Source organism: Artemia sp. Qi Xiang Cuo, chromosome 12 (genome assembly GCF_049724085.1).
Source record: "Artemia sp. Qi Xiang Cuo chromosome 12, ASM4972408v1, whole genome shotgun sequence".
In the NCBI taxonomy this organism is placed as follows: domain Eukaryota; kingdom Metazoa; phylum Arthropoda; class Branchiopoda; order Anostraca; family Artemiidae; genus Artemia; species Artemia sp. Qi Xiang Cuo.
Window position 1 is genome coordinate 42,348,375 of NC_142805.1, and position 25,944 is coordinate 42,374,318.

At 35.1% G+C, this 25,944-nt stretch overlaps 1 protein-coding gene across 1 annotated transcript in view; it reads left to right on the plus strand.

The window, feature by feature from the left end:
- LOC148946134 (uncharacterized) overlaps positions 1 to 25,944 on the plus strand; it is a 103,445-nt gene that overhangs the window by 21,468 nt on the left and 56,033 nt on the right. The window contains exons 2-4 of the mRNA XM_089097616.1: positions 21,685 to 21,756; positions 24,092 to 24,472; positions 25,171 to 25,531. Coding sequence (XP_088953742.1) covers positions 21,685 to 21,756; positions 24,092 to 24,472; positions 25,171 to 25,531 — 814 coding nt within the window. The remainder of the gene's footprint in view (positions 1 to 21,684; positions 21,757 to 24,091; positions 24,473 to 25,170; positions 25,532 to 25,944) is intronic.

Sequence of the window (25,944 nt, forward strand, 5' to 3'; positions counted from 1 at the left end):
GGTTCCTCACTTTGATCAAATTTTTCACTATGAACGGTTCGGATTTTACATCCACTTAGTTTCGTATTTTAGAAATTTTTGAAGAAGTTTTATCTATGAATCACTAATGGTGTGCTTAGATAATCCCTATGTTTTGCTCTCTCAAAAATATATATATTTCTGTAGTAAAATTTTTCACTATTAGCCTATTTTGGACTGTTTTTCAAAGCTGGGTGTCGCTTGCTTTTAATAGAAAAAAAATTGAATATGCCTTCTCACCTGTTTTCGAAACCAAATATATCATAAAAATACGTTTATGGATGAAACGATTTGATTATTAAAGTTTTTTGTTTCATTATTTCTCGGTACCCATAGCCATCTCTTTATAATGTATTTCTTATTTTAATTTAGGTGCAATCGCTGTAATTCATCTTGGAATATAAAGGAGTGCCGTATACAATCATTACCTCAAGTCCTGCTACTCCATGTAAAAAGGTGAGGCTTATTAATTTTTTTTACATCACTTCATTACGATAGATTCGACATTGCTAACTACTGCTAGTCGTCAAATCAGCTTTTACTCCCACCTTGCACATAACATACTATATTATTACTATATGATCAAGTAGAGCATAAAGATAAAACTTATAAAACTATAATCCTTAAATGTCAAGTGGTATTGTTTGGCGGGAGAAGTCTGGCTCACATGCTTAAGTCTAATGAATATGGACAGCAGTATTTTTCTCAGTATCCTATAAGACAAAAATATGTGAGATATATAAAAATCTGCTGTACTAGGGATTATTTCATACCCTCCTGGGAAAACTGTTGATTTTGGTATATAATAGAGGCAAGATTCTAGCGTTGCCTATAGTAAAAAGGCATATATAAGGCTTCAATGTATTCTTGTTATAAAAACTTCCAATAGCCACTTTAAATGGATGAAATGGTTGTATAAAATCCGAAGGGGACTCATTCAATTAGAAACTAAAATTTCTATTTTCTCTCTTTCCTACTTGTCACTCTTCTCTCTGCGAGTGATAAGTTTATGGTTTTTTTTCTTCTCTGAATAAGTGACCTATTTTTCTTCCCCCTTCTTTAAAGGCTGAGAAGCCTTGGGGGCATATGAAAATGTAACATTGTATGTGCGATTTCTGATTAATAGATTCTTTTTAATAGCTTGGTTTCATTCGGTTCATTTCAGGTATTATTTATTATTTAATAATAAATCATTGTCGTTTACATTTTAATGTATTTAATGACTTTTATTTTGTCTTAAGCTTAATATTGTTAATTTATTTTATTTTAAAAATAAATTAGTAGGTAATTTTTTTTTTTTTCCAATGATGCACAGTTGTGCCTCTGTAAAGAGGCGACCCCCCACAATGTTAAATGATTTCCGGTCCTAGCGGTCGCAGAGAGACAGTGGAAATCGCATTTTGTAGCCCAAGCTCAAACTAAGAAACGTGCAAAATTTCACCCCCTCCGACTTTATCTTCATGGGTAAAAGTGGGCCGGAAGTTTCGACCCTCCGACCACAGCCCCCCTTTAACGGTATTCAATTGAGCTGAAGGTTAAAAGTGAAGCTGTTCTCGAGTCTAAGACATTATCATCAAAACTTTAACCCCATTCAATTACTCCTTCCCTGTTATACATAAAACAAATATGGCTGCTTAAGGTTCATTTTTTTTTCTTGTTAGCTACGCCTACACGCCACAGTTGGCAATTGATCCGAGTGAATGAAGACCCATTCGAAGCAAACTGCAACCTTTTAGGGCCTATTGATATTTTCAGACCGAAAAAATTATCACCCTACGTTACATTTACGAAAATCCTTGTTTTCCTATAAGAGCCTATGTTAAATTTTCCCACCACAGCTCCCCTTTAACGGTGTCTGATCGGGTTGAAATTTAGAGACTAAGCTTTCCTGGGGCCTGGGAGCTTATCCTCGAAATTTCAGCTCAATCTGATCACTCCTTCCCTATTTTCCAAAAACCAAATATCAAGTTTTATGGGGATTTACTTGCGTCAAAAATAGATTCCACATACTAAAAATAAAATTACGAATGTGTCTCTTTAGTACAGCGGTCGGTACTCCTGACTGTCAGGCGGAAGATCCAGGCTCGATTCCCCGTCAGAGGAAATTTTTTATATACTGAATTTAAAGTTTAAAGTTGAAAAGATGGATCTTCACTAAAAGCTTTTCTTATTGTGGTAGTTCCTATGACATTTTGGTAAATTGTTTCACAGAATCAATGGAATCCATTGGCACTAAAATTACCTCATATATCTCTCCATTATTTTGAAAAAAACTTATAGGGAAGAATTAGTTAATTTATTTTTGTCACATGGAAGAAGAAGGGCGGTTGTTAATGAGCACGGAATTCATTTTTTTTCTTGTTAGCCACGCCTACAGGCCACAGTTGGCAACTGATCCGGGTGAATGAGGACTCATTCGAAGCAGAATTCGACCTGTTAGGGCCTTTTGATCTTATTGTGGTAGTTCCTATGATATTTTGGTAAATTGTTCCACAGAATCAATGGAATCCATTGGCACTAAAATTACCTCACATATCTCTCCACTATTTTGAAAAACACTTCTAGGAAAGAATTAGTTAATTTATTTTTGTCATATGGAAGAAGAAGGGCGGTTGTTAATGAGCACGGAATTCATTTTTTTTCTTGTTAGCCACGCCTACAGGCCACAGTTGGCAACTGATCCGGGTGAATGAGGACTCATTCGAAGCAGAATTCGACCTGTTAGGGCCTTTTGATATTTTCAGACCGAAAAAATTATCCCCCGAATTTACATTTACGAAAACCCTTGTTTTCCTATAAGAGCCTATGTTAAATTTTCCCATCACAGCCCCCCCCCCCCTTTAACGGTGTCTGATCGGGCTGAAATTTAGAGGATAAGCTTTTCTGGGGCCTGGGAGCTTATCCTCGAAATTTCAGTTCAATCTGATCACTCCTTCCCTGTTTTCCAAAAACCAAATATCAAGTTTTGTGGGGATTTGCTTGCGTCAAAAATAGATTCCACATACTAAAAATAAAATTAAGAATGTGTCTCTTTAGTACAGCGGTCGATACTCCTGACTGTCAGGCGGAAGATCCAGGCTCGAGTCCCCGTCAGAGGAAATTTTTTATATACTGAATATAAAGTTTAAAAAAGAAACTCAGTTTCTTTTTTAAATTGTTTGAAAAAATTTACGTTTTCTAAAGACTTAAAGAGGCTGAGTTACCAGGTCGACCCTTAAAACACCCTGTCGAGAAAGAAAAGAATAATACACAATCATCTAACAGTTAGTCAAGCAATAATAAGTAATAAACTGTACAAAAACGTGCAGAAATTATTTGAAAAAAACTACGTTTTCTAAAGAGTTAAAGAGGCTGAGTCACAAGTTCGAACTTAAAACGTACAGGTATTAGAAGGTAGAGTTTGGGGGCTGCCGCCCCCAAACCCCCCCGCTTTCTCAGCCTTTAAATAATTTTTTTTTTGAACTGAAAGTAAGGAGCGACATTAAAACTTAAAAGGAACAGAAATTATTCCGTATATGAAAGGGGCTGTGCCCTCCTCAACGCCTCGCTCTTTACGCAAAAGTTTGACTTTCTCACAACTCTTTTTTTTTAACAATAAAAATTTTAGCGTAAAGAGCGAGGCGTTGAGGAGGGCACAGCCCCTTTCATATACGGAATAATTTCTGTTCGTTTTAAGTTTTAATGTCGCTCCTTACTTTCAGTTTAAAATTTTTTTTTATTGAAAGGCTGCGAAAGCGGGGGGTTTAGGGGGCGACAGCCCCCCAACTGTACCTTCTAATCCCTGTACGTTTTAAGGTTCGAACTTGTGACTCAGCCTCTTTATATCTCTAGAAAACTTTGTTTTTTTCAAATAATTAATTGATAGAACAACCTCATGTTCGACGGAAATTTTTCCCATGAGTTTTCTAGCGTTGTACATTTTCTAGCGTTAGGCCTTTATTTTTCCAGATTCTCCTCCCAGCAGAATATAAAAGACTCCAAATATATATCAATTGCAAATGAGTTGGTAGTTGATCATAAAATTAAGATTGACCAACCTACCCAATTACAACTTGCAAGCTATGATCAGTATTTAGGTCGTTCCGTTTCTGTGGGACATTACGATTTAGAGGCCGGAAACTTTGTTTTAAACGACGCAGAGGTTAGTAAATGAAATATTTTTTTTTATTTTTTTTTTGTGTGTGTGTGTGTTGATAAAATCAACACAAACTTGATTGACCCATGTCCTAAATAGAATATAAGTTTTTTTTAATCTAGATAAATGATATATATATCCTTTAAATTATTTTGAACAAAATAGTTAAGTCAATTCTTTCTTAGGACGTCTTAGGAGTTGCACTAGTATTTGGTAGCAAAAATGAGCACGGGCGGGGGTTAATTTTACTTTACCTGCACTGATACCGAAAGTTTTAATTCTAATCGACCAGACCCTATTCGAACTTTCTAAACCCACTCGTTGCAAACTAAGATGTTGGGGCAGTGGAGGACCTAGGGAGAGCCCCCCCAAGATTTTTTCTGGTGCCCTCATATCTTATGTTTTTTCTATTTTTCAATCTTTCTATTAATAAATATGTCAATTTGGTGAATTAGTGGCACCCTGGTTACAGTGATCTACCGCCCCAAGATTTTGCTTATTTTATCCCTCCTCACAATAGCCCCACCTCTCAATGTATTTATCTATATCTACCCGGGGTGGGGGAAAAAAAATAATATAAGATTGAATGCACATGGCTCTTTGCTTAGGCAGCTCTATAGCAATGCTTATGATGGCAAAATTTAGCTTTTTTATCGCTCATTTGGCGGTTTATCTTTTAAAGTCCCCTGTTGAAAGTAAGGGCATCCCAAGAGATTGAGAGGCATGTTGCACACTTACAAAAGCTGATCTAATAAAATGTTCTAGTAAATTATGACTGGCGGGAGGAACTTGTAATGCACCAAAAAAAATTGATAAACCTGAATTGGAGACGTTTTCAAACAAATTTTGCAATGCTTTGATGCCAAATATTCATTCCCAAGTTACCAACATTTTTACCAGGTTACCATTTCCGCGTTGAAAATATTGAAACTGATTGCTGACGCGTCAAGTTAACTTTTCTGAAAAGTTTTTACAATAATATAAACGGTAAACTGATAATTATGAAGGTAGTTATTGTTTTCCACATATTATATTTCAATGTTTAATAGGTAGTGTTGTTGATTTAGCCCGAGAAATATAAAATAAAAATATAAGGAAAAATTTATGCTATAACAACCTAATTAAATAAATTACGTGCACATTCATTTATACATTATTTTTAGGAAAGGATAGACGAAGCCGTCTCAAAAAGCAAAAATCTCTTTTACACATAAGAGATATTATGGATCAAATGCAATGCAACACGAGGTGGTGTTGCAATATTATAACCCCCCTCCTCTCAGTATTTTTAAGAGCAATTTTGTCAAACAATGCAAGTAAAATTAATTTCATTCCAAATTTAGCTCTTTGGTAATGCCATACAAATGTGCAGGTAATATCACGATTCATTTGTGATAACAAATCGGCCAGATAATCTTGAAAAAACAAGTAATTATATCTTTCCAAGTTAAGCGGTGAAATCAATGTTGATAAGTAAATGTTTTTTGTGTATCACTTTCTTTTTTTTTCTTTTTTTTTACTTAGCCTTTTTTGCAGGGATAAAAGTGCAAATGGCAGAATGCACAGTAAATTCAAGTTTAAAAAAACCGCTAGAACCCCAATAACCAACTAAATTACATGTAAAATAAAAAATTTATGTGTTTAGATCTATACAACGTTTCCACTTCCTAATTTTTCAGAATTCTAAAACCCTGGTTATAAAACCCACTTCCAATACCAAAATTGTTACCCCCCCCTCCATATTTTCAAAATTCTTTCCATGTCGTTTTTAAAGCCCATTGTTATACTGACTTTTAAGGCCAATTATTCAAGAACTCCTATTTTCAAAATGAAGACAAGCTAAGTTTTTTGTCTCTCTTCAAAACATTTTAATTATTTGTTATCATTAAAAAATTCAGAATAAAAATTTTTCAGAATACTAAAACCATGGTTATAAAACCCCTTTCCAATACCAAAATCGTTAAGATTACCTCCAATTTTCTAAATTCTTTCCATCTCGCTTTTAAAGCCAATTATAATACTGACCTTAAAGGTCAATTATTCAAAAACGCCTATTTTTAAACTGAAGACTAATTATTTTTTCTCTCGTCTCTCTAAAACGTTTTAAATATTTGTTTTCATGAACTGGTTCTAAGCTTAAGCTTGTACTTGATTGATGGATTTTGGAGAACCATGGGTGGTATACAGTCTGCACGTTTGGCACATCAGCTAGTGTCACATGGGCCCCAAATACTAACTCCTATTTTTAAAGGGAAAGAAAGATTTATTACGCAAATCCACACAGTATCTAGAGTGATTACAGGGGTTCTTTGAATCGGAGTATGGAGTAAAAATCGGGCAGAAGCTTTCTTAAACAAAGCATCCCGTCTGCAATTCTAAACCCGAAGACTGAAGAGAAGAGACCAGCAGAGTTTCAACATTATTGATTGATTTAATGAGGTAACAAGCTAAGATACAAATCTGAATGTATTTTACTATTTTGGTTGTATTGAAATGTAACGCGAAAATATTCTAGGACTAATGAACGTGTGTACAGCTAAGTACGTGTGAACAGGATGTGTACGAAGTGTCTACAGGATGAATACAAATTTATATGAACAACGCTTGGCTTCTATGTTTTTACCCCCCCCCCCCTCCCGAGGAAAATACCCCCTCGCAGAAAATATCCCCCCATAGAAAATTTCCTCCCCCGGGAATATAGGGTTTTCCAAATTTGAGAATTTTATTTGAGTTTTTTTTTTAGCTTTGTTGAGAAGATCTAATGGAAACTGAAAAAGAGGAATTTACACACTTTCCTCAACAACTATCTTAAAAATTTTGACAAACATTGCAAATCCATTTTTGTTTAAAAAACTCGTATTAAATTATGTTATTTTTGGCTGCAGCTGGTGCAAAATTAAGATAAAAGAAAAAAAAACTATAGGTGCAAAATCATCAATATTAAGCTAAAAAAATATGCTGCCAAAAAGTTAAAGAAGTTTTATCATTCATTTTATACTGAAATTGCTTTGTCCGACCTGGTTTGGAGCCCTTCTATATTCCTGAGCGTTTCCATAGGGGCTAAAAAAATATCTTTTTTAGACTGAAAGTAAAACGTTTTTGGTATTGAAATTTGAACGTATCCTTTAAGGACCACTCAGGCTTACGCATAAAAACAAAAAATCAAAATGTACAATTTTGTATGAATAATTGTATAATCTTTATTCTTTACGCCCGTTCTTTGTTGGAAAAAAATATACAGCAATTTTTTTTTCAATTATCAAATCAAGTTTAAATTTGTTGTGGCTTGCACAACTTCCATTTTGTCTCATTAGCAGAGTCGGTACTCTCTCTTTCTTATACTTTCAATAAAAAAACTCCCAAAAGTCTATTGATTTTGTGTAATATAATATTAGACTTTTCGTTCGTCAATACACGTGACATTCAAAAATTGGCCGCCGGTTGGCTTCGAATAGCCGTCGTACTTTTTTTAGCACATAAAATAGGACTTACTTTTGTTAATTTTTAGCGCATTGGGAGAAGCGTGTAGAAATTTTATCACAGATTTTCATGTACAAGGTGCATAGTTTTAGGCGCATAATACGCGTTATTCACTAGCATGAACGGTCTCTTAGGTGAAAAATGATACTCAGCGGTGAGCATAGGCTTACCACAGATATTCATTGGTTTTTCTCAATGAATTATGTCAAGTTAAAGGCTTGAGCTTGACTTTAATATTTGCTTGAATTAACGCAACGGACTTCAAATGGCAAGTTGGATAACATTTTAGTGTGTAGTTATGTAATACTATTTCAAGTTAATTGACTAATGTAAAGAATATTTGCTAATTGCTGTTCAGTGGCGTAAATTTGAAAAAGCTCGGGGTGAGGGGGGGAGTGGGAGTTAATTTTCACATGTCAACAAGGAATGACAATGAAAATGAGGGTGATAGAGCTGTAAAGGCAAAGGTATACAAAAGAAAATTGATCTCTGTCTGTAGATGCTTCAATTAACTAAGTCTTTTGAATATGCAGAATTTCAACTGGGAGGCATAGTGGAAAGTGAGGTATGAGGAGGTCAAAGAGTTTTTAGCAAAAAACTGTAAGTAAAGAGCGACCAGGTTCAATAGCAATTGAAACTATAAAAAACTGAAGTGTCATACCAATCAATTCTATAAAAAGAATTGGATTTTTATACTGATTTCAAACAGAGTGGATCCAAGATTTTTTCTTAGGGGGGCGGCGCAAAATAGGTTGATCCGATAAACTTGCGTTAGGAGCAAGTTTAATTAACGCAAACTTGAGTTAATTAAGTAAATTACACTACTTTAGACTACGCTAGGGGGGGGCGCCCCCCTGGGTCCGCCACTGATTTCAAATATATAATTTTGGCCTGGGAACCTGGGCCTGGGAACAACCCCTTTCTCACGAATAACTTTAGTCCCGAAAGCCCCCCCCCTGGACCGAGCTCTGGTTGAAATATATATTACAAACTCTGCTAACATGAGACCAGGAAAAGGCGTCTCAAATTTATCCCAAATACTTTACAGTATGATTTCAGCTGAATTTTACATTGCATAAAATAAACATAATTTTATACATATTAATCAAATAAGCTGAAATGACAACACTACCCCATTTAAGATTTTCATTCTTTTCTTTCCTTTTCCTCCCTTCCGGATTAATCGGAAGGGAGGAATATTTTTTAATCTTGCGTCTTGAATATCCTTTAAATCTTACGCTAACTGAAAGGCAATTAGCCTTGACCTGCATCTACTAAGTTAAATATCTAGCAGGTATATTCAGCTTAGGTAGATTCTTTACTTAAAATCTTTACGAATTTTCATTTATCTTGGTGTGAAGGAGTGATTGAGGGGAAAGCAGATGTGAGAGGCTAAATAGGTTTTGTGTGGCCCTTTAAGGTGTGATTTAGAAAATAATGCTATAAATAAATTTAGAACGAGAGCTTTCTAATGATGTGCTATTTGACAACTTGACACTAAAAAAAACTTGTTTGGCCTAAATCTAAGCTGGGCTAAATACAATAATGGTATTTTTTAGTTTTTAAATAGCCACGTGACACCTCATTTGAAAACTCCTGATATATTTCCTTCCCGGGACATGCTTTTAAAAATGAACCTAGAAAATGACTGAAAATAAAACACATGATACCGATTTGACCGATACCATATATGTGATACCAATATTCCCGATACCGATACGTGCAATATTGATACGTCAAATACCGCGTACAGTACTTCCCCAGGGACTATGGAGGGCCATATCATGATCAAAACGATATTTATTGGACCTTTCAACTATGTTAAACAAAATGTTATAGGAAGACTTTGGGATGAATAGCTAGTTATCCTGCAATGTCTTAGGTCATTTCAAAAAGGCACTAGCATATTTAATCTAAGTTTCATTGACCCATTGAAGATCTCTCTGATGATAGTTATGCAACACCTCTTTGAAAGCTCGTGACAAAAGAAATTTTAAATAGCCAAGTCTTATCCAATAGTTTTTTAACCAAGTTTGAATTTGCCATGTTTTTCATTGGGAGGTACTTATATTCAGGGGAAGAGGGTTGATGGAGCTAGGGAATTCCTGGTCAATGAAAACTTCTCTATTTAAGATATCAAACAGTTTGTGGTAACAAACTGTAAGTAAGGAGCTACCCGGCTCAATGGTAACTGAAGCTTTAAAAAAACGGAATTTTGATACCAATAAATAAGTCAAAAGAATCAGATTTTAATTTTGATTTCAAATTTACATTTGAATACTGGTTTCGTCAAATTTAATATTATCCATCAACATCAACGAGCCTTAGAAAGTTTGGATTATTTTTGAAAAAAAGGGGGAAGACCCCTAAAAGTTTTAGAGTCTTAATGAAAATCACACAATCGTATACGGCGTATCAGAAAACACTATTGCAGAGTTTTCAAGCTCATATCTACAAAAATGTGCACTTTTCCATTTTTTGCTAGACGAAAGATTACGGATGCGTGTTTATTTGTTTCTTTCCCCAGGGGTAATCGTATTGACCCAGTGGTCCTAGAATATCGTAGGAGGGTTCATTGGAACGGAAATTAAAAGTTCTAGTGCCCTTTTTAAGTGACCAAAAAAATGGAGGGCAACTAGGCCCCCTCCCACGCTCATTTTTTCTCATAGGCACCCAATAAAAATTTCGAGATAACCATTTTGTTCAAGATAGTCGGAAATCTAATAAACATGTCTTTTAGGATGACTTAATCCCCACAGTTCCCAGGGGAAGGGGTGCAAGTTATGAACTTTGCCCATTGCTTACACATAGTATTCGTTATGGGGAAATAAACAGACATTTTCAGGAAGGATTTTTTTCTGTTGGGGGAGGGGGGGGCTGGAGGGGGGATTACTCGGGAGAATCTTTCCGTGGAGGATGTTTCTTTGGGGCAAGGGACATTTCAATGAAGAGGGCGCCGGATTTCCAAGCATTATTTAAAAAATGATCAGAAATTAAATTAAAAAAACAAGTTTTTTCAACTGAAAATAAGAAGCAACATTAGAACTTCAAACAAACAGAACATTATTACGTATAGGGCCTATATGGGGGTTCTCCCCGAAGTCAATACCTCGCTCGTTACGCTACAGTTTTTTTTAGTGCTTTAAAAATAGCTATATATTCTAATTAACCGGCTGTCGTTATTCTAGGTTTTTTTACTTAATTTTTTTTTTAACTTTTAACGTTTTTCTTGGTGTGGTACTTTTATTCCGGGGTGGGGGGTTTAGGGAGCTAGGGCATTCCTGGGCAATGAAACCTTCTCTATTTAAGATATATCTTACTATAACGAATCTCATTACGAATTTCCATTTTTCTTGTTTTGACATGGAGGGTTTGAGAGGAAAGGGGAGATGGGAGGCAAAAGAGGATTTGTGTGGCCGTTTTAGGTTTGTCTAAGGAAAAAACGCTAGCAACATGTTCAGAATAATGGTAGTGTTCAAATGTTGTGCTGTTCGATAATTTTTGACAAAAAGCAAAAAATCTCATTTGGTCTACCTTTAGACTACTTCCATAACAATAAAAAATAAAATATAGTTGAATAGTCATGCAACACCTCATTTGAAATCTCCTGACATAAAGATTTTAAATATCTATGTCTTATGCAATAGTTTTTGAACCAAATTTGAATTTGCCATGTTTTTCTTTGGTAGGTACTGATATTCAGGGGTAGGATGGTTTATGGAGCTAGGAAATTCCTAGGCAAGGAAAACTTCTCCATTTAAGATGTATATTACTATAACATATCCTTTTACGAACTTTTATTTTTATTGTTTTGACATGGAGGGTTTGAGAGGAAAGGGGAGATGGGAGGCAAAAGAGGATTTGTGTGGTCCTTTTACGTTTAACGTAGAAAACAACGCTAGGAATATGTTCAGAAGAACGATAGGTTTCAAATGTTTTGCTGTTTGATAAGCTTTGACAAAAAATGAAAGACCTGATTTGGGCTACTTTTAGTCTACCTCTGTAACAGTAAAGATTAAATATAATTGAATATTGTCATGTGACACCTCATTTGAAGGCTCCTGATGTAAAGATTTTAAATATCCAAGTCTTACCAAATATTTTTTGAACCAAATTTAAATTTGCCATGTTTTTCTTTGGGAGATAATTGTATGTAGGGTTGGGGGGTTTATGGAGCTAGGAAATTCCTGGGCAATGAAAAATTCTCTATTTAAGATAAATCTTACTATAACGAATCTCTTTACGAATTTTCATTTTTATTGTTTTGACGTGGAGGGTTTGAGAGGAAAGGGGAGATGGGAGGCAAAAGAGGATTTGTGTGGCCCTTTTAGGTTTGATTCAGAAAACAACACTAGAAACATGTTCAGAAGGCGGATAGCTTTCAAATGAGGTGCTGTTTGATAAGCTTTGACAAAAAGTAAAAAACCTCATTAGGTCTACCTCTAGACTACCTCCAAAACAGTAACAATAAAGAATAATTGAAAATAGTCATGAAACAAATCATTTGAAAGATCATGAAATGAGAATTATAAATATCTAAGTGTTATGAAATAGTTTTTTAACCAAACTTGAATTTACCATGTTTTTCTTTGAGAGGTACTTATATTCAGAGGTAGGGGGGGTTATGGAGCTAGGACCTACCTAGGCAAGGAAACCATCTCCATTTAAGATATATGTTACTATAACAAATCTTTTAACGAATTTCCATTTTTCTTGTTTGGGCATAGAGCGCTTGAGAAGAAAGGAGAGATGGTAGGCAAAAGAGACTTTATGAGGCCCTTCTAGGTTAAACGTAGAAAACAACATTAGAAACATGTTCAAAAGAAGGATAGCTTGCATATGATGTGCTGTTTGATTAGCTTTGACAAAAAGTGAAAAACCTCATTTGGACTACCTCTAGACTACCTCCATAACAATAAAAAATAAAATATAATTGAATATAGTCATGTAACACCTCATTTGAAAGCTCCTGCCATAAAGATTTTAAATATCCAAGTCTTATGCAATAGTTTTTGAGCCAAATTTGAATTTGCCATGTTTTTTTGGGAGGTACTTACATTCAGAGGTAGGAGGGTTTATAAAGCTAGGACATTCCTAGGCAAGGAAAACTTCTCCATTTAAGATATATGTTACTATAACAAATCTTTTTACGAATTTTCATTTTTCTTGTTTTGACATGGAGGGTTTGAGGGGAAAGGGGAGATGAAAGGCAAAAGAGGATTTGTGTGGCCCTTTTAGGTTTAATGTAGAAAACAACGCTAGAAGCTTATTCAGACGAAGGATGGCTTTCAAATAATGTGCTGTTTGATAAGTTTTGACAAAAAGCGTAAAACCTCATTTAGCCTGTCTCTAGACTAACTCCATACTAGTAAAAATAAAATATAATTGAATATAGTCATACAAAAAATCATTTGAAAGCTCCTGGAATAAAGGTTTTAAATATCTTAAGTCTTATGCAATAGTTTTTTAAACAAATTTGAATTTGCCATGTTTTTCTTTGGGAGGTACTTATATTCAGGGGTAGGGCGGTTATGGAGCTAGGACACTCTTAGGCAAGGAAAACATCTCCATTTAAGATATATGTTACTGTAACAAATCTTTTTACGAATTTTCATTTTTCTTGTTTTGACATGGAGGGTTTGAGAGGAAAGGGGAGATGGGAGGCAAAAGAGAATTTATGTGCCCCGTATAGGTTTGATGTAGAAAAAACACTAGAAACATGTTCAGAAGAAGGATAGCTTTCAAAGGATGAGCTGTTTGATAAGCTTTGACAAAAAGTGAAAAACCTCATTTGGTATACCTCTAGATTACCTCCATAACAATAAAAAATAAAATATAATTGAATATAATCGTGCAACATATCATTTGAAAGCTCCTACCATAAAGATTTTAAATATCCAAGTCTTATGCAATAGTTTTTGAGCCAAATGTGAATTTGCCTTGTTTTTTTTGGGAGGTAATTAAATTCAGAGGTAGGAGGGTTTATAAAGTTAATACATTCCTAGGAAAGGAAAACTTCTCCATTTAATATATATCTGACCATACCGAATCTTCTGACAAGTTTTAATTTTTTTTGTTTTGACATGGAGTGTTTGAGGGAAAATGGGGGGAGATGAAAGGCAAAAGAGGATTTGTGTGGCCCGTTTAGGTTTAATGTAGAAAACAACGCTAGAAACTTATTCAGACGAAGGATAGCTTTCAAATGATGTGTTGTTTGATAAGTTTTGACAAAAAGCGTAAAACCTCATTTGGGCTGCCTCTAGACTACCTCCATATCAGTAAAAATAAAATACAATTGAGTATAGTAATGCGACACATCATTTGAAAGCTCCTGAAATAAAGATTTGAAATATATAAGTCTTATGCAATAGTTTTTTAGCCAATCCTTAATTTGCCATGTTTTTCTTTGGGAAGTGCTTATATTCAGCGGTAGGGGGGTTATGAATCTAGGACATTCTTAGGCAAGAAAAACATCTCCATTTAAGATATATGTTACTGCAAGACATCTTTTTACGAATTTTAATTTTTCTTGTTTGGACAGTGAGCGCTTGAGAGGAAAGGGGAGATGGGAGGCAAAAGAGAATTTATGTGGCCCTTTTAGTTTAGATGTAGAAAACAACACTATAAATATGTTCAGAAGAAGGATAGCTTTCAAATGATGTGCTGTTTGATAAGCCTTGACAAAAAGTGAAAAACCTCATTTGGACTACCTCTAGACTACCTCCATAACAATATAAAATAAAATATAATTGAATATAGTCATGCAACACCTCATTTGAAAGCTCCTGCCATAAAAATTTTATATATCCAAGTCTTATGCAATAGCTTCTGAGCCAAATTGGAATTTGCCATGTTTTTTGGGAGGTACTTACATTCAGAGGTGGGAGGGTTTATAAAGTTAAGAAATTCCTAGGCAAGGAAAACCTCTCCCTTTAAGATATATCTTACCATAATGAATTTTTTAATGAATTTTCATTTTTTATGATTTGACAAGGAGAGCTTTAGAGGAAAGGGGAGATGAAAAGGAAAAGAAGATTTGTATGGCCCGTTTCGGTTTAATATAGAAAACAACGCTATAATCGTATTCAGAAGAAGGATAGCTTTCAAATGATGTGCTATTTGATAAGCTTTGACAAAAAGCGAAAAACCTCATTTGATCTGCCTCTAGACTACCTCCATAACAGTAAAAATAAAATACAATTTAGTATAGTAATGCGACACATCATTTAAAAGCTCCTTGAATAATTATTACAAATATAAAATTCTTATTCTATAGTTTTTAAACCAACTTTTATTTTGACATGTTTTTTCTTTGGGTGGTGATAAGACTCTGGGGTAAGGGGGTTTATGATGGTGGGGCATTCTTTGCGACGGAAAACATTTCTATTTAAGATATATGTTACTATAACAAATCTTTTTACGAATTTTCGTTTTTCTTGTTTGGACATGGAGCGCTTGAGAGTAAAGGAGAGATGGTAGACAAAAGAGACTTTACATGGGGCTTTTATGTGTGATGTAGAAAACAACGTTAGAAACACGTTCGAAAATACGACAGCTTTCATATGATATGCTGTTCCATAGGCTTTGCCAAAAAGGGAAAAACTTAATTTGGCATTCCTTAAAACTACCTCCACAACAGTAAAAAATAAAATGTAATTGAATACTGTCATGCGATACCTCACTTGAAAGATCCAGCCATAACGATTTTAAATATACAAATCTTTTACAATAGTTTCTGAGCAACAATTGAATTTGCCACGTTTTTTTTTCGGAGGTACTTTCGTTCAGAGGTAGGAGTTTTTATAAATCTAGGAAATTCCTAGGAAAGTAAAACTTTTCCATTTAAGATATATCTTACCATAATGAATCTTTTAACGAATTTTCATTTTTCTTGTTTTGACATTGAGGGTTTGAGGGGAAAGGGGAGATGAAAGGCAAAAGAGGATTTGTGTGGCCCTTTTAGGTTAAATATAGAAAACAGCGCTAGAAACGCATCTAGAAAAAAGTTAGTTTTGAAATGATGTGTTGTTTGATAAGCTCCGACAAAACGTGAAAAACCTCATTTGATGTCACCTCTTTACTGCCTCCATAACAATAAAGATATAATATAATTGAATATAGTCATTCGAAACCTTATTTGAAAGCTCCTAACATAAATATTTTAAATATCTAATTCTTATCAAATAGTATTTTAACCAAATTAAAATTTGCCATGTTTTTCTATGGGAGGTACTGATCTTCAGGGGTAGGATGGATTATGGAGCTAGGATATTCCTAGGGAAGGAAACCTTCTCTATTTAAAGTAAACCTTACTATAAAGAATATATTTACAATCTTTCTTTTTTCTTGTTTTGACATGGAGGGTTTGAGAGGAAAGGGGAGATCAAAGGCAAAAGAGGTTTTGTTTGGCTGTTTTAGGTTTTATGTAGAACATAGTAGTAAAAACATATTCAAGAGATGGATAGATGTCAGATGATGTGATATTTCATAGGCTATGAAAAAAAATGAAAAACCTCATTTGATCTGCCTCCGGACTACCTATGTAACAGTAAAGATACTATATAATTAAATATAGTCATGCAGCCCCTTTTTTGAAAGCTCCAGACATAAATATTTTAAACATCTACGTCCTTATTCCATAGTTTTTTAATCATAGTTATATTTACCATGTTTTTCTTTGGGTGGTACTTATATTCAGGGGTAGGGGGGTTTACGGAGCTAGGGCATTCTTATGCAATGAAAACTTCTCTATTTAATAAATATCTTACTATAACGAATCTCTTTACGAATTTTCATATTTTCTTGTTTTGACATGGAGGGTTTGAGAGGAAAGGGGAGATGGGAGGTAAAAGAGGATTTGTGGGACCGTTTTAGGTTTGTTGTAGAAAATAACCTTTGAAACATGTTTAGAAGAAAGATAGCTTTTAAATGATGTGCTAATTGATAGCTTTTGAATAAAAAATGAAGCAACAAAATTGGGTCTGCCTCAACCTCAGTAGGCCGAACAGTCAAAATAATATTTCTGTTTAATATAGTCACATAACAACTTATTTGAACTTTTCTGACAAAGTAATTACAAATAAAAACGAAAAATTATATGAAAAAAAATATTTAAGTCATCAATTTTAAGTTGCCCCTTATATTTGTACTTTTAAGTAAAATATCAAAAACAGCAAAAAAATTCTAAAACTTGTTATCATTCGAGACCCGTAAGTATCAGCGGTCTTTTTTAAGGATAATTTTTATTTTCAGAGCTATAGGGTAAGCAATTTTAGGTCAGGGAGATAAACCCGGAGATGGGAGCCAGGAGATAACTTCATCCTGGTTTTTTTTATGCTCTTTCCAAATATAGGCCTTATCATTTTTGTCACAAATGAATTTTACCCCACCCCTATATATACCAACAAATAAACTTTCAAATCCATTTATTTAGACAGTGATAAAACAGGTACAAAAGTTCAGATATTTTGGTCACGTATACAGCAAGCTTGCAAAACTCAACATTGGTTTGCAATTAGAAGACACAGAAGGCTTTGCCACTTTCATTGGAAATTTGTTTTACATTACTTACTTACTTAATTAGGTCCCAGCCATCCTTGTGGGACGTTTTGGGGCCACTCCTCTTGCTAGCTCATGCGTAAGGGCTTGGTACATTGCTCTATCTGGTGCAATACGTGATAACTGGGCTATCTTGACGTTGTCAAAGTGGAAGTTCTCCATCCATCGCTTTTATGGTCTGCCTCGTTGGCAAAAGCCATGGAGGGATCCTTCAAGGGCGATTTTCAGAAGGTGGCTTGGCTCCATTTGCTTGACGTGGCCAAACCAGCGCAGTTGTTGCTTCTTAATTTGACTGAGTATGGTTTCAGTGGACTGGAGCCTTTGACGTACTTCCATATTTGTGATTCAGTCAGTGTATTTGATTCTAGAAATGCAACAGAGACATCTCACCTCAAAAGCTAGAAGTTTTATTTCATCTTTGGTTTTCAGAGTCCATGTTTCACATCCATAAATAACTATGGGGATTACTAAGCTGTTGAATAGGCGCATTTTGAGTTTGTTGGATAGGTGGTTACTTTTCCAGAGGTTGGCTAGTCTTTGGAAGCTAGAGCTAGCAAGTGCAAGTTGACATTTCACGTCAGAGCCATGGCAATTATCTGAGGAGAGTAGGCTACCAAGGTACAGGAAGTGGTCAACCGTTTCAACCTGTCTCCCGCCTATGGTGATAATGGGTGGGTTGTCTAGTTCACGTCTTGTAGTTACCATGACTTTGGTCTTGCTGGCATTGATCTCCATCCCGAACGGCTTTGTGGTATCATAGAGTTTATCAGCTTGTGCCTGCAATTCTTGTGTAGAGTTGGCTAGCTCATCAATATCATCAGCGTAGGCAAGATTCTCTATTAGCACCCCTCCTATTGTTGCACCATATTCTGACTGCATCATTGACAGAATGGCATTTAGAAAGAGGTTGAAGAGATGTGGTGATAAGATGCAACCCTGAAGTACTCCTGGCAAAGTTGTAAACTCTTCGGACAACCCATCAACAGTTATTGCTTGGCCTCGGAACTGGTTGTACAGACTCTTGATTATTTGAACTATCTCATAAGGGATACAGTAGTGAAGGAGGATATGCCATAGTCCTTTGCGCCATATCAGGTCAAATGCCTGACGGAAATCAATGAATAGTTGGTAGAGTTCCTGGTTGAATTTGATGTGTTGTTCCATGAGTTGCCAAACAACAAATATCTAATTGATTGTTGATCTTCCAGGGTGGAAGCTGGCCTGATATTCTCCAATGGCAAAGGCAGTTGTTGCTTGTATGTGTTGGAGTAGGATTTTGGTCAGGACACATGACTGATGGCTTGTCAGGCTGATCGGACGGTAGTTTCCACACTCTTTCTTTGACCCCTCTTTGTGAATGGGTACAATGGCAGCCTTGCACCACTGACGGGGTACATGGCTGGTTTCCCACACCGCAGACACAATGGCATGGTACAGATCAGTTACATCATCCGATCCAACATTAATGAGTTCAGAGGTGACTCCCTCTGGTCCAGGAGCTTTTCCTTGTTTGAGCGACTTGATTGCTGATTTGGTTTCTGACTTGAGTGGGGGTGGTGGTCTGAGTTCTTGGTCGGGTATGGGGAAGCGGGTTAGTATTTTAGGATCTGCAGCTACTGGGGGATTCAGTTTATCGATAAAGTATTCTTTCCATCTTTCAAGTTTCATCTTTGAATTGTAGATCTCATTTCCATCTTTGTCCAGGATCACTGATGTTTGTGGCTCTTTTTTCCGACTTAACTCGCGTACCATTCTGAAAACTGCTCTGCTATTTCCTTTCTTGGACAGTACTTTGCAGTCTTTGCATTTCTTCCGTAGGTGGTTATGTAGTGCCTTTCTGATCTCTCGCTCTACTCTTCTCTTGAGGAGCTTGTAAGTATCCCAACTGTGACGGTTGGATTTATTGCAAAAGAGTTGCTTGTCCTTGCAAAGTGCAATGATCTCATCTGTGATCCATGGTTTTTCATTTGGAGTTTTTATTCCAAGGATGTCATTCGCTGTCTCTATGATTGCTGATGAAGCCTGCTCAGTCAGGGAGTCTATCTCATTAGCAGTGGTCAGGGGAGAACGGTTTTCCAGGATCTCTCGGAATTTTTCAGATAGAGTGGAAGTGTAGGTCTGCCTTTTTGCGGGATCTTGCAGCAGATCCAGCCGGAATCTTGGGATTTTTGTTGCTTTTTGCAATTTTCTCATTTTTTGCTTGAACCTTGACATCAGGAGAGTGTGGTCAGAGTTGAAGTCTGCTCCAGGTAATGCTACTGTGTCTAATACAGAAGACTTCCAGTGCTTCAATATCAGGATATAATCAATCATGTTCTCGGGTGTTTGAAAATTGTGTTCATTAAGAATAAATTGTTTTCTCGGCAGAAGTTGAGCAATTGTTCTCCTCTTGCATTGAGTTTTCTGTGGCCAAAAGTCCTATTATATCAGATGGACCGGTATTATCCATACCTACTATAGCGTTAAAGTCCCCCATGACAATCAGTACGTCTTTCTTATGGATTTGGTCAATGATGCTTTGTAGTGTGAAATAGAATTCATTGCATTCTTCCTCACTTCTGGCGGAGTCTGGGGCATAGACTTGGATGACAGAGATATTCTTGGCAGCTCCCTAAGAAGAAAATTTACATCAAGAACTTAGTCAATGAACTCTCTGAAAATAATCTAGTGAATAATCCAGAAGTTCATTATTTCGTGAATGACCCAATAAGTTATTTATTTTGTTGGATATAAATATGCTAGTTTCAACTTTATTATTTTAGTATTTCTACTGAACACAGTTGCTGTATATGTGACCAAAATATCTGGACTTTTGTACCTGTCTAAATAAATGGATTTATCCCCATTTGAAAGTTTATTTGTTTGCCTTAGAACAGCAGTGTGGTCTAAGAAAACAACACCTAATTTAAAGGTGTTATGTTGAAAATACTATATATACCAATTCAGAGTATATGTTGGCACGTTAGGGGGGTGGGGGTAAAGTTTATTTATGATGCAAATGAGAGGTAAGTTTAAACTTTACCCGCCCCCCCCCCCAATGTGCAAATATATACCTTGATTTGGTATATATAGGAATAGGAGTGGGGGTAAAATTCATTTGCAACAAAAATGATTATTGTATTTGTAAAGAGCACAAAAAAGCATCAAGTGGTATGTTTGCTTTATTTATAGAGACTACATGTGTCAGGATTTCAAGCAAGCTTAAAGAAACTTCTTTACCTCTCTTCTTGGTTGTCTCTTTTATTCAAAATACAACATTTGCAGCAAATGTGCATTGCATAAATGGCATCTAGTGGGAATTTTTTGAATGGATTAGCTCAAAACTATAGGTGAGAGGTCCAGTGCACAGAGTCACCCCATGCAGTTTTTCCCCCCTCTCCCCTATCTATTACATTTTGGGGAAAATTTATGTTCTTTGCTATAGGTTTTACTGTGCTTAAGCCTGATCTAAAATGCCACCATGTCAAAGCTCAAATTCTTTTTTCAAACTGATAAATCCAATTCTGGATAAACCACTTTCTTGAAACTGAACAAGTTTTTTTTAAACCTATTCAAGTTTTACAAAGAAATGGGTTAGCAGTAAAAGGCTCCCAAGTCTGCAGAGTGACACCTATTTGGAAGACAATTCAAATCCACTCCTGTTTTTCTAGACACTATCCCATTCAAAATGCTAATGCAACATGTTTACCTCTTGGTTTCACAATTTCTAGTAATCCAAAGTGGGACGTGCATGTTTCAAATATTGTTGAACAAGCAAATGTTTTCACTATCCATTTTTAAGCTGTTAAGCAAATTTAATTGCCCTAAGATACATTCCTGCTGTGTTTACTTTTCCTTTTTCTGGCTCCTGTTGGAATATGCATGTCCAGTCTGGCATATGCAACTTTCAAGTGAACTTTGCAACAAATTTAACTTCTATTTCTTTTTTAGACTAGTTGTTTGCACAATCCTTTCTTTAATTGTAAATATTTCATTATGGCAGTTAATTGACTCTTTGTTGATTGTATTTTGATTTTATTTTGCCATTAACTGCCTAATGTTCATTTTAGTTCTTAGCCATGTATTTTTTTTTTATTTTTATATTTGACTAATTTGCATCAACTTTTATTGACCATTTTTATGCTTGATTGATATTTTTTCAACTTTGGTCTTTCTGTGTTTGTTGTTTCTTTGTTTTGCATTCTCTTACTGGACATATGAAACAAATTCGACTCATTTAGAGCTTGTGATAGCCTTTTGAATATAAATATTATCTTAAGGCTGCATCCTCACTTGCATACTGGGATGTGTAGAGATATATTTCAGCTTCTAAATTTCAGCTTTTCATTGTGCAGATATTAACATGCTTTTCATCTTTTCTGCTTTCCACTAGATTTTCTTTTTATTCCATATTCCTTTTTTTTGCACCAGGTGTTTTTTTCTTTTTTTTTCAATAAATAGATTCATTTGGGGACCCTTGAAAGTTTTATAGTTTATTGAAACTTATCTTTTAGAATCTTCTAAGGCGGACAAGACAGAGAAGGTCTGGAGCAGAAAGGAATTCTGAATTAGAATTGAGAGATAAGGTTAGTTTTATGTATTCTAGTATCATGTTGGCCAACATAGTTGACAATAATTGCAGATCTACACTCTATATGAAACTGGTCTGGACGATTAGCGTCTTCTTCTTCTTCTATTTAACATCAGGAAACTATTTAACAATAGGAAACTGGTCTGGACGATTAGCGTCAATGCAATGATGTTATAGGGCTAATCTGATTCTTTCTTAATGTTCAATCTTTCTCATTTATTTAAAACATGAAAAAAGGAAAATAGTGTATAAAGCTGCGAAAAAAAGCTCATTCATTAATAATCCCTTTGAGTGGAATAGTTTTGCCAGGAAAAAGATTAGCCAAGTACCTTCTACCTTTCTAAAAAAATGAAAAAATCTAAGAAAGAAGTTTTTCAAAGAAAAATAAAGGGCTATATTATCTTAAGACCGGCAGAAATAAATTTCTATTATAACTCAAACTCAAAACGAGCAGAAATTACTATTGAAGAGTAAATAAAACCCAAAACAAACAGAAATTAAATAAACAATCATAGCCAGCAAACATACAACAGGTACTATAGTACATGAATAAATAAATCTTAAAACGAGTAATACTGAAATTGAATATTCAAATTAAACTTAAAACAAACAAAAACAAGAGTTTGGCTACCACCCCTTTCCCCTGCCCTTAATGTAAAAGTCTAAATCCTACTGCGTCATTTGTGCTTTACTGAAAACAAATTACATTAAAAATATTTTGTTTTATACAGTACTTAAAATCTTGTATTGCTCAGCTTTCAGCATTATATATCAAACATTTAGTTTAATTTTATTAGTTCTTTCCAAGGACTGTTCAAGACTTCTAGATTTCAATAAAACGCAAATGACTCAGTAGGCTTTAGACTTTTACAGTTAGGGAAGGGGGCAGTAGCCAAAATCTCGTTTGTAGTGTTTTTTGTTTGTTTTAACTATGGTTTGAATATTCAATTTAAGTTTTACTCGTTTTAAGTTTTATTTATACATTTATATTAGTACCTGTTGTATGTTTGCTGGCTATGATTGTTCATTTGCTTTCTGTTCGTTTTGGGTTACATTTATTCTTTAATAGTACTTTCTGATCCTTTTTAGTTAGAATTATTTGATTTCTGCTCTTCTTTGAAAAACTTCTTTTTCGGAAAGCTTTTTTTAATTAATAAGAGAAAGATGGACATATTACACCTTTTCGAAATCGATCATACAAGGATTTTCAATTTGTATAACCAAAGGGTACAAAGCAGGCCTGTGGGCCTGGGTGTACTTTTATTGATTCATCATATTTCATAGGTTACATAGGCTCCTAAGATATTAAATATGTTTAGAAATTATTGAGATTGCAGTAAGACTGTTGAATCAAATTATACTGAGTATGTTTGTGCCTCACAAATGGAGTTTGATATAGGATTGCTGACTATGAATCTGAAGTTAATCTTGCAATAGAGACACGTATTACCAAAGAGCGTTAAGAACAAATCTTAGAAATGGCGGTCATTGTTTGGCTAAATTTTAATTACTAAGATTGCTCAAAGACTTTCCTAAATAAAATAAACAATATGCGTGTATTTTGTTGCTGGTGCCTAATTTCTGCCACCGTTAGTGTTCAGAGGTTTTTGAGTCTTAGGCTAGTATTGAAAAATAGATGTCAAGGGTGTAATCACATCAACACTTAAATGTATAATTTACAAATGAGAGACGTGCTACTACATATTCTTGAAATAGGAGACATGCAAGGATTATAGATCTCTGTTTTTAAGAAAGGGCCCTTGGGTTATTTGGATAATGCCTCTGGGAATTATTTAGGAATAGTCCTTGATTCTTGAATGACTATTTAGTGAATTATAAAAAACTATTTAAAGTTAATAAAAACTGTTAAGATCTTAGTATGACTGCCCATAACACAGTAAGTGCATATTGAAAAGAATGGTGTTTGGTATCCACAAAAGCTGGCGTTTAAAATTTTCAGCGCCAGTTAATTTGAATCTGACGCTTATATTGCCACATACACATTCAATATAATAACCATAAATATTTTACAGCAGTGGATATGCTAGATTTTTGAAATTAGAATTGTCAAGGATTTTGTTCTTTTTTGTTTCTCCCCTCTAACGACCCCTCCCCAACTTCTTGAATTTTTTAGTGCTGTATCTGTATTGACAATTAATTGATTTTTTTTCCTCAATCATCAAGATTGTAGTTTTGCTTTACTGTATCCAAATGAAATAAGTTCATATTCGAAAAGTGTGTTTGATTATCACCTTAGTTGGTTATATTTTGGTTAAATGTATGCTTAACATGCGATTTAGTCTAAACTAACGTCTAGCATTGAATTCCAGGCGAGTAAGGAAGAAATACGTGTGGAAGAAATAACACCTGTTAAACGACGCGTGGAAGAAATAACACCTGTTAAACTAAAAGGCCTAGCAGCTTTAAAGGCAAAATCAGGAACCAAAATTGAGAGGAAAGCATTGGTAGAACTACCCTGCATACAGCAGTCTGAGGCTGAAAATTCAGGCAAATCATTTGGTCTGCGTGCATTAAGAGCCATGCCTGTTATTTATGACAATGAAGTCAGCCTTGAGAAGCCAATTGAACAAAATTCCCACAGGCCCAGTGGGAAATCTGACTCCCCACAAAAGTCGGCTACATCTGTAAAATCTCTTGTAAACCTCAAGGATTTTACCAACTCTTTGGAATCTCAAACACGTTCTTCCTGGGTAATTGTAAAAATACTGTTTCATTGTTTAATTCTGGTCGTGTGTTTTTTCTGTATTTATTTGCTTTTTGCTTTTTGATTTTTTTTTTTTTTTTTTTTTTTTTTTTATAATTCGTCTACTCTTGTGTTGTTCAGTTATAGGGTAAATGATCATTTCATGAACAATATTTTCTTTAGTATTTAATTAAACATACAAATCATGCCATAAAGAATAGAATCGGGAAGCCCTTCAGTACTATAGCCTGTAATATCATCTAAAATGACACAATTTTCACCTTTAACACTTTAACCAATTAAAACTCATATAACGCGCTTAATAAATTTACCAAAGATGGAATCACTGCAAATGGTGCCATTTCTGAAATGTACCAGTGGTGTCGTAAATCCTATTCAAGGTGTAGTCCAAAATGGTCTCACCTGTTGCCAAAATCCTGTTTCGTCTGAAGTATGATTTATTAACCCTAGCTTTACATGGGGGGAGGGGGAATATAGCTCATATTAATTCTTTTTATCTTGCTCGTCGATTGACCAAGTTTTGTTTTGTTTTTTTTTACTCGTAATTGTTAAGTTGTTTAGTCGTTATAATTTATCTTCGTTACAAACTATTAAGTTATCAAATATGCTATATGTAAGTATGAAATATGTTACATGTCACATATGAATTTTGTTATCAGTCGAATCAACCTTATTGTTTTTCAGATGAAAATGGGTGGTACTCCAACTTCAAATCCAGAACTTCGATCTGTTTCAGAAAAAGCTATTTTGTTTGAATCAGCTGCTACACCAAGACCAAAGCTCAAGGATCCTGCAGAGCTAACTCTATCAGAAAGGAAGAACTTCTTTGAGTCCCAGATGCAAAAAAGAGATTCACCCAAGATCAATTCGCCCTCTCTTCCATCTCATAAAGCTGCATTAGTGACATCTGCAAAGAAACCGGCGTGTTGTCAAATCTCCGACTCGCTGAAAGCCGCCAAATGCATGACACCTCCAAAGGAAGAGCCTCCTAATTCTGCTGGATTGCAACGATTTCAGAAAATAGCCGAAAGGCTGAAGGAAACAGGTAAGAATTTGTAATTTCGTCGTACTCTTCTTCTTCTTCTTCTATTTAACAGCAGGTGGGCTTTTCAGTAACACTATTTAGCCCTTTTCCTTTTGCTTCACTCTGTGGGCTACAGAGCTACTGGCTTGATTGCCTCATATTTATTAGATATATTCATATATCTTTCAGCAGATCTTTCGACTCTAGGAGTTCAAATATAACTAAGATGAAGAAATGACACTCTTCTTCTTCTATTTAACAGCAGGCGGGCTTTTCAGTAACACTATTTAGCCCTTTTCCTTTTGCTTCACTCTGTGGGCTACAGAGCTACTGGCTTGATTGCCTCATATTTATTAGATATATTCAGATATCTTTCAGCAGATCTTTCGACTCTAGGAGTTCAAATATAAGATGATAGATGTCGATTTCTATAC